This window comes from Glycine soja, chromosome 12 (genome assembly GCF_004193775.1).
Source record: "Glycine soja cultivar W05 chromosome 12, ASM419377v2, whole genome shotgun sequence".
Taxonomy (NCBI): domain Eukaryota; kingdom Viridiplantae; phylum Streptophyta; class Magnoliopsida; order Fabales; family Fabaceae; genus Glycine; species Glycine soja.
The window spans coordinates 1,877,993-1,887,516 of NC_041013.1; the positions used below are offsets into that span (position 1 = coordinate 1,877,993).

Below are 9,524 nucleotides of genomic sequence, written 5' to 3' on the forward strand. Positions count from 1 at the left end.
GAGACACAAGTCTCCAAGATATAACAAGTTTCTCCCAGCAATGATCGAGACAATCGAACTAACAACATTTCTTTTCATGTGAACCCAAGAAAACAGAGAAGAAAAATGGAGGAAGAGAGATGTTGTGGGAGATAATTACACACACAACTTTTGAAGTATTGCTAGATATTTATAGTTAAAAATAGAAGATCCAAAAACTGTTTGAGATAAGTAAAAATATAGATCAAAGTCTAAGGCATCGGGTCATGGTAAATTATCTATTTTTTTAATAAAATTAAATTTATTTCAAAAATATTTTCTAAATTAATTAATTAGAAATATTAACTTTTTGAAATATATAAAAAATACTATAAGAGAAAGTCAAAGAAAAGCTAAAAGACAAAAGTCAAAGAAAAACATTGGTTCTTTGACTTCTACAGGTATAGGGTAATGCTACAAGAGAAAAGTTTTGGTATAGGAGTAGGCCAGTATCATTGAAGGAAAAACGTAAACGTCTATGTTAATATTTTTCTTTCATTAGTTTATTTATGTTTCCAGATAGTGTAGGAATTAATGTATTAGAATAAAAAATATTAATTGTTTGATTGACTGTATATTTGACTTTCTTAGAATAAGCATGTGTACTTTGTATAAATACCCTTTGAGATATATGAAATATACACAATTAAGCTACTTTTCAATTTGGTATTCGAGTTTTGAAAAAAAAATATTCTTCTCATGTTATCTTGCTATGGCCAAACCATAGTCGTTTTACTCTTATTTTTTATATTATCTCAATTTCAATGTCATGTCTAAGAAAACAGAGGGGACTAATAGCAAGACGTCATCCACGATGACTATTCATGAGACTTCCTTTCCAACAATTTCTGTCAAGTTGGATGGGACTAACTATGGTGTTTGGTCTCAACTTTTGGAGATGTACATTGCAAGACAAAAGGTTGTGCGCATTGAGACCGATCCAAACTATGATGAATGGGGGGCTGAAGATGCACTGGTAAAGTCTTGACTCATCAACTCTATGACCACTAAACTGATAGCTCATTTCGTGCAATATGGAATGGCTAAAGAAGTTTGGAATGCTGTCAAGAGGATTTATCTTGATGTCTCTGGTTCTACTCCAGTTTATGATCTTATCAAGAAATCATTCCAATCAAGTCAAGGAGGTCGCCCGATTTCAGAATATTATATTACAATGAGTTGAATTCCTTATTTTTGGAACTTGATTACCGTAGGCCAATTGCTATGGAATGTCCAAATGATATTGACAAATTCAGGACATGCACTATTGAGAATAGAGTTTACGTATTCACAATTTCGTCGTGAAGAACAGAGACAACTCACCATGGGAACGGAAAATCATCTTAAATTATTATTTTCTTATGGTTTTAAATTGTCGTAAACTAATCAAGACTTACTTTTTTTAGTTCAGAGATTCAGTTAAGAGTTTAATGATAATTTAAATTATTTTAATATAATTATTTTAAAAATTAATAAGCTTACCATGAATAGTGAATTACATAATTAAGAAACTTACTTAAATTTTTTTCAAATAATTCAGGGAACAAATTAAATAATCTAACTTATGAATGATGTAAAAAATGTGCGATTTGAAGTTCGAACATGTCATATCACCTATATATAGAAGCAGATTATTGGGTTACTAAGGGATAAAAGCACAACGGCCAAACTAAATATAACTAATGGATTCATTTGTTCTTTTTATTCAAGGCAAATTTTGATCCAAGGCAAAAGATCGAGCAAGAGATTATAAGATGGTCCTAGAAGATCATCATCACTTGTCCATAGTTTGGACCAATTTTTATTTTCTAGAAGCGAGAAGATGGGAGGGTTTGAGAAGAGAGGAAATGTGTGAAAAGAGAAAGAGCTTGCTCTGGTGCAAAGACAGGAACCTGGTGGCCAGCACCTCTAATGGTAGCAAAGGTGAGGCCACCCTCGTACTCCTCCGTCCACCCTGCCACTTGACTCTTCACAAACCAAGCTCTCCACTCTTTCTTTACTTTCAGTCTCATCTTCTCTATGCTGTATCTTGTTGATGTCACTGGAACTCGACCATCCGCATCCCCACTGCATACATGCATGTCAAAACTCATCCCCTTTTATATATATATATAGTCATGCACAAATACAAACATTATATACTATTATTTAATTATTGATGTGATTTTTAACATGATTAATTATTAAAAAAATCTTATTTTATATAAATAATATTTTATGATTGAATCACGATATAAAATTATTATATATGCCCAACAAAACCTTTAATTTTTTTCTATATATACATAATATATGAATCCATTCTCTAGTGGATCTCATTTTTTAATTAAAAGGGTACACATAAATTTCAATTAACAACAAAAAAATCGTACATATAGAAAAGAAACTCTCCACAAACTTAAATACAATGGCATAAACCTGGAATAATGTTCAAATACTACGCATTATTATCAGAGCTAAATAATAGTTCGGAGTACGTACCTGTATATCCAAATGCGTAAACCGGCACGTAGGAGCTTCTGAATAACTGGCAGAATTGTCTTTGGCGAGTCATTCCATTTCTCAATTACCGAACTTCATCATGATATAACACAAAAATAACTTGTCATAGCACAAATTTCTTATCGTTTAACAGAATGACAAAGTTTCTAATGCATGAGAAAAATTAGATTACCCACATTTCCACACTAATTTTACAATCTCAATCCTTGATTTCCTATTGATGACAAAGTTCTATTGCAACAATAATAATAATATATTGTATTAGCAATTTTATTTTATAAAAAATTGACAGTTAAATACAAATTAGAACACACACAAATTTTCAACCTTTGCTCATATATATGATTAAACTTCTTTCATCTTATAATTGAGATACACATATTCCCACACTATAGTGTCGTCTCTTATCACAGTACGTTAAAGACGTTTCATAATGTATAATTAAAACTGATGGATAAGAGACCCACATCAAGTTCCGATTGAGTCGTGGCTGGCCCCATATATAGTCAATCTTCGTTATTTATTACATGGAATTGATCAAAATATCATGAAAGAAAGATACGTATATCACTTTGGATCAGAAAGGTCAATTTTGTTTACTCAACTTCGAAGTATTCTTATATATTAGTAAAAAAATGCAATTACTGTATTATTACTGAACTAGTTAAATTTGCTTACTAATGATGAGCAGTGAAATGAAATGTGCATGAGAAAACCTACCTGCAAAGGCTATAGGGGTACGACAAGTTGGTGATGTTTGCATGGAGGGCCTTCTGAACATCCTTATTATTGAAATATTTGCCTACAAGATCTTCTGCACAGGGATCGTATCCTGATGGTAGTGTACGCCACAGGTCCTAAAATGTAAAAAAAGACAAATATTTACAGTATTGCATTCGTAGTGTGAAATAATATAAAATTATCAAAAAAAATTAATTTATAAGATAAAAATTAATCTCTACTTATATGATCTATTTCAAAATTATTTTTAGTTAATATAAGTCTTTAAGCTATTTATTCATGACTTATAGTCATATGAGACTATCAACAGATCCTTTATATATTTAGGGATTTTTCATAATAACTTTATTCCATCTTTTTTCTTATTAATTTCTCCCACCAACCTTCTGTAAATACAGTAAAATTAATACTGTATAGTATGTCTCACATCCGCTCTGTCATGCGTGTATGGTGGGGATGCTAATTAACCTGCTCTTTTTTACATGTCGGTTTATTATATAAATTTTTATTAGAAAAAAAATCATTTTTATCAATTTCTTATTATTCATTTTAATAGCAATGTCTATTTCATTGATTGGAATTGATAATTAAGTAAACAAATACTTACATGACGTGTAAGAAGATGGGGAGCAACGACAAGTTTGGCTGAAAGTGGTCTTTGGTAGTCATAGAGGCAAATGGGCGAGTAAATGCTGTATATGTCAATATCGCTGTAAGCTCCCAGTAACTTAGCAATTTGCAAATCGCAACTCCTTGTTTGGTTCTCTATACTAAAATTACAATCTCTCGTTAACCCAGCAAATACTTGGTTTGAGATGATGGCGTGGCTCCAAGCATAATCAACCAAACCCACTATATCTGTAATATCATTAATCACAGCATTTCCCACCTGAATTTCGGTCACAGCAGGTTCATTTGTCTTATGTTTGTGAAAGTTAATGCAAATAGCATACCATTTTCTAAAGGTTAAGATATTACTCTCTCCATTTCAAAATGACTTGATGTTTAATATTTTTCATACGTATTAAGAACAATAATAAATAAGATATTTATTAAAATATATCTTATTGGAAATTGAAAATATTAATTATTATAATTTTTTTATGCTAAAATATTAGTCAATTTGGAATGAATGGAGTAATATTTTTTATCGCTCTAAAAAAAGAAAAGTAGTGTGACAAAAAAAGAAGAAACGAATATGAAAAGGTGTAAAGTGAGAAAAATGAGGTGTAAAAAAAATATTGTAATTATAGTTACCATGAATCCCTTGATATTTATGTAAGAGCCTTTTTTGGTATCTTTGTTTCCTTCATAGATAAGGTCGGCGAGCTGTGGAACATAATGCCCTACAATTCCAAACATACAAAAATGTTCATTAGAATACGGGATGCTAATATATACCTGACAAATAAATGATTAAAAAGAAAAAGCAAAGTATACCACAATATAAATGGTATAATTGAGATAACATGCTTAACAAAAAAAAAATCAATACATAATCATTAAACTCTTAAAAAAAATTATAATTGACTAACTAGTAACTTAATGTTAAATAAGTCAAATATCGTTTATAGTTACAAAAACGCATTAATTATCTGAATCAAATATGGAAATTCTTCATTAATTTTAGAGATCAAAATTAAGGGTACCTGCATAGCTCTCTCCTGTAATATAAAAGTCGTGGGATCTGAAGTTAGGGAACCTTTTGAACCAACCAATCAAGAAGGCATAGTTATCAATGGCAGAAACTCGATCCCCAAGTTCATGTAAATCTTTGGAATTGTTAGTGTAAGAAAACCCGACACCAATCGGTGCCTCCAAGAATATGATGTTTGCAACTGGGGAAGCAATATATAACCCAAATTATATATGTATCCAACGTACTAATTAAATACTTTAAAATGAATTAACTATAATGAGATGGTTAATCAAATTATAAAATTAGTTTACCTCTGTTCCAAGAGAATTTGTTAAGTTTGACGCGTTCTTTGTCTTGGACAAGAAATGGACCAATCTCTCGTGCTGCTCCAAAGGCAATGGACGAGCAACCAGGTCCTACAGTTCCAACAAATTAATCTATCACACATTACCAACTACTTTGTAATCTTCTTATACTTTAATTTGAATTTGGCACGATCTATATATATTTAATTAAATGATAATTTTTTTCAGTGTATCCACAAATAATAATAAGAGTAAATTATATTTTATTCCCTTATAATTTGAATATTTCTCAACTTATAAAACTCTTCTATATTTTGTTATCAATAGACTGAGAATTGAAGAGCGAAACGTTATACTGATGATGTAATTTAAGTCAATAATAATATTCATTTACTTGAATTTGCTTTTTTTTACGCATACTTTTTAGTTACAAAAAGAAAGAAAGAAAAGGGAAATAGATTTTCCAGCTCTTTTTATTTGTCATAAAAAATAAAAAGGGAAAACAAGTAATGCAAAAGAAAGGTGGTTTTTCCATTATTCCAACTCGAAGACAAAAAGAAATTCTACTTAGCTATCACTAGCTTTCCAAAGATGAAAAATTGCAACGCCGCACTGATCAATTAAAAAATTATTTTAGTTGCATGGGAGAATATAAACATAATAATGAGGAGTACTGTGATCGATGAAAAAAGAAGAGATATAGAAAGCGGGAGAAATAATTGGTATAATAAATTATGTAATGGGAAAAAAAAAAGAGATGAGAAGAAATAGAAAAGAAAGTAAATATTTATTTGTTTTACTTTCGTTTCTTTCAAAATAAAAGGTTGAGAGGCTCGTGAACTGAAGAGGAAGAAAAGGCTATAAGGATATATGTATGTGAAAAAACTAAATTTCACATCAATTAAAAATAAAATTAAAGTTAAGATAGAATATATAAAAAGAAATAATCCTCATCTCATAGGTTACAAACTTACATCTAACATGTATTAGACGTATGAAGGGTCCTATGACCTTGTTGCATTTATTATTGGAAGTACATGTCACGTTCCAGACGACCAAGCAAAAGCCCCACTGTTAACCTGTGATATAGTATAAGGAAAATGTTTCCTATATATTAATTGTGCGTCTGATTAAGTATTTAAATTCATGTTCAACGAAAAAGCACGTGTTCTAGGACACAAAAGCTAAAGCAATGTGAAGGTAATTTTTTTTAATGCCAAATACTTTAAAAAAAAATACGTATTATAAAGCATAAAAACTAAAGCAATGTGAATATAGCTTCTTTTTTTTTCAGTGGTTTTGCCAACACACCCTAAAATGTTCCTGTCGTGAATTGGTTACATAAATTTAAACTTAACAAGAAAATTTGTCTACCATGGTTTAACTTGATAGTATTTTTTATTTTTCGATGTGCGTTTCTACTCCATTGTTTGGAGTAACATTCTCCTCTCCAGTTAAATTAAGTTAAATATAGCAGCTAGGAATATTCTCTTTCTCTCCAAAGAATTATTAAAATCTCTCAGTTCAACTTCAAATTAAGGTATAAGACTGTCTCCGACTCCGTTACTCTGAACAACAAACGTACTTAACTGTTTGTGCATGCAATTGGGACTGAATCGGTCATATTAATCCGCGATTTGTCAATATCAACAAATGCGACAAACCATAACGCAACCATGACCAATATTTAAAACCTTGCATAGTAGCTATATATAGTTGCATGGATACATAAATATTATACTAAAATTTCAAGTACTCTTAAGTCTTTAAGTCTTGACAATTCATTCGCTCAAAGATTTTGAAAGGATAAGGAAAATTTGTAATTTGAAAACTAATTAATTAAAAAAATGTATATATGGTACTGCATTGCATACCTCCGTTAAGCCAAAGTACAAGAGGCTTTTGTGAGGGATCTTCTTGAGCTTCGAAGAACCAGTAGAACAATGCCTTCTCTTCATTTGGCCTTAGCTTGACATAACCAGCGTAGTGTCTGAATTTCACCGGCGGTTGTCCTGGCAAGTTCTTCACTCTGTCAGCCTCCTGCTGTGGCGCCTCTTCGCCGGAATATTCCCTTCCGGCAGCGGCGGAGGCAGTGGTTAGGAGGAAGGAAAAAAGCAGGGTCCAGAAAGTGAGCAGCATTGTATTACTCAGGAAACGGAGACTTGTTAAATGGTAAATAATGAAAACGTAGAGGAAAGAAAAGCTAGAGATAGAGAAGAACTCTCTTCTTCCCCAAGACTCTACCTCACTCCTTATATAGTGTGTTGCATTATAGGTCCGTTGACAAAAATTAAAGGATTGATTTTAATCCTTTGAAAAAACAGTCGAATGTAATGAATGGTTAATAAAGTCATTTGAATGAAAAACTAACTTGCCATTTGAAAGTTACCAATGGAATAATTTTTTAAATTGGTAGCGATTATGAATGTTTGTATTCAAAGGAAATAGTCTCTAAGTCGAGATTAAGGATCTAGATTGTAGAAGACATTACAGCACATGTGTCCACCTAAACCCTCATTTTATTGTCAAGAAAATATTTTTTATTTTAAACTTTATTCCTTGCATACCATATAGAAAAATTGTAGTCTTTATCTATTTCTTTTTTGTATTTAACATTGTTGTGGAAAAAGCTACCCAAACATAAGTACAACTACAACTCTACAAGTCATATAAGAAAACTGTAGCACTTATATATTACTTAAATCTATATATAACAGTGAGAAACTTTGCCGTTCAGGGTTGTGTGGCCAAGAGAGGTCAAATGGTCATTAAATCAGGATGTCATTGACCAGATTTCCATGACTATAAACTTAGGGATTTGTAGCCTGAAAGTATGGCATAAAATCATAAATATTCACATAACATCCTAATTTCCCAGTATAACTATTTTAACTAACTTTTCCTTTCTTTTTATATTCTACCAGTTTGGTACTAAGGACATGTTTTGATAGAGAAAAGAAATAGGTAAGAAAGAAGAAAAATAGGGGAGAGGAAAGGACATAATCAACTATGGGAATTATACATGTTTGAGAATATGGTTGCAATTCTCCTTTGTTGTAATGAGTAGTATGTGTTTGCATTTGTGTTTGTCACCTTCTATATTGTACCGAAAGGAGATACTATTAGCGATATAGATCAGTTTGGTTAGTTATAAATTAGTTTAGTTGGTTACAAGTTAATTATTTTTGTAATTAATTATGTTATATAAAACATATTGTATTCATGTAATGAGTGAATTTTACTTATTTGAACATTATTTAAAATAATATTCCGATTTTTTTCTATTTTTTCTCTCTTCCATTTGCATTCATTCATTCATGGTAAACATGAGATTTATCATGGTATCAGAGCAATACCACCCTCCACCCATATTTTTTTCGCTGCTTCGTTCATTTTTTTTTTCGTTCAGAGCTTTATACAATCATCAATATCAGTTGTGTAATCTTTTCTTTGTTTCGCTCATGGCTTCTGTTCGTGATGTTGCTTCTCATGAACTTGATTTTGAAGAAGACATGATCTGGCTACCCTCTCATGTTCTAGATGAGGCATATGACTCCAAGATACATATCCAAATTCAAATTCTGAAGTGAGTACCCTTCCTCAACAATATTGACTAGTTGAAATTTGGTAACAACAATAGCTTTCTCATCTATTAAGGATGTGTTATCAAAATTGATAGTTCTTAACTCCAAATGCGGTTTGTGTAAGTTTCTCCATGTCTAGCACTGCCCAGTTTCTGCCTACAAGGTGTTTGATTAAATGCTTATGAAGATTTTGGCTTATTATTTTCAGCCTTTTAGGCTTGTTTTTTTATGATTTTAGCTTCTGCCATGTGTGGTGATTAAGCATTGCTCATTTGTTTGCTATTGTTCATGGTGGTTAAGTATTATTTTAGCTTCTACCATGGATAGTTAAGCCTTAGTTATTGTTGGTTTACAAAGTGTTTGTGAAAAGTCCTCATTGAAGACAGATTTTGTGTTCTTCTATTTTGTTGATTTAAGCTTCTGTCCATGGTGATTAAGCATTGTGTAAGCTTTTGCCATGAATTGTTAAGCATTGAATTATTATTTTGCTTCTGTCTTGAGGGGTTAAGCATTGATTTTAGCTTCTTCTCTTGATGGTTAAGCCTTGTTATTTCTACCAAGTGGTTAAACTTTGAGGTATAGTTTCTGCTTGGTGGTTAAGCTTTGATAGTTTTCTGAATTGATGATTTGAGCTTTTGTCAAATGGCCTTGTGTTGATTTCGCTTGATGGTTAAGCTTTGATACTTGCTTTGGACTCTTGGAAAAAGATTGAGAAAGTCGATGATGGTCGAAGAT

At 31.4% G+C, this 9,524-nt stretch overlaps 1 protein-coding gene across 1 annotated transcript; it reads right to left on the reverse strand.

Annotated features, from left to right (window-relative positions):
* Positions 1 to 1,759: 1,759 nt before the first annotated feature.
* Positions 1,760 to 7,344, reverse strand: LOC114380254 (serine carboxypeptidase-like 35). Its single transcript, XM_028339260.1, has 8 exons — positions 7,080 to 7,344; positions 5,212 to 5,316; positions 4,911 to 5,099; positions 4,519 to 4,607; positions 3,869 to 4,150; positions 3,241 to 3,377; positions 2,500 to 2,592; positions 1,760 to 2,085 (listed from the first exon to the last, which is right to left on the reverse strand). The coding sequence occupies exons 1-8, from the start codon at positions 7,342 to 7,344 to the stop codon at positions 1,827 to 1,829; spliced, it is 1,419 nt and encodes a 472-aa protein (XP_028195061.1). The 3' UTR covers positions 1,760 to 1,826.
* Positions 7,345 to 9,524: the final 2,180 nt, after the last annotated feature.

Coding starts and splice junctions, on each gene's coding strand:
- LOC114380254 (XM_028339260.1), bottom strand. CDS start 7,344: ATGCTGCTCACTTTCTGGACCCTGCTTTTTTCCTTCCTCCTAACCACT. Junction 5,317..7,079: donor TGTACTTTGGCTTAACGGAG/GTATGCAATGCA, acceptor TTGGAACTGTAG/GACCTGGTTGCTCGTCCATT. Junction 2,086..2,499: donor TTACGCATTTGGATATACAG/GTACGTACTCCG, acceptor GCATGTATGCAG/TGGGGATGCGGATGGTCGAG.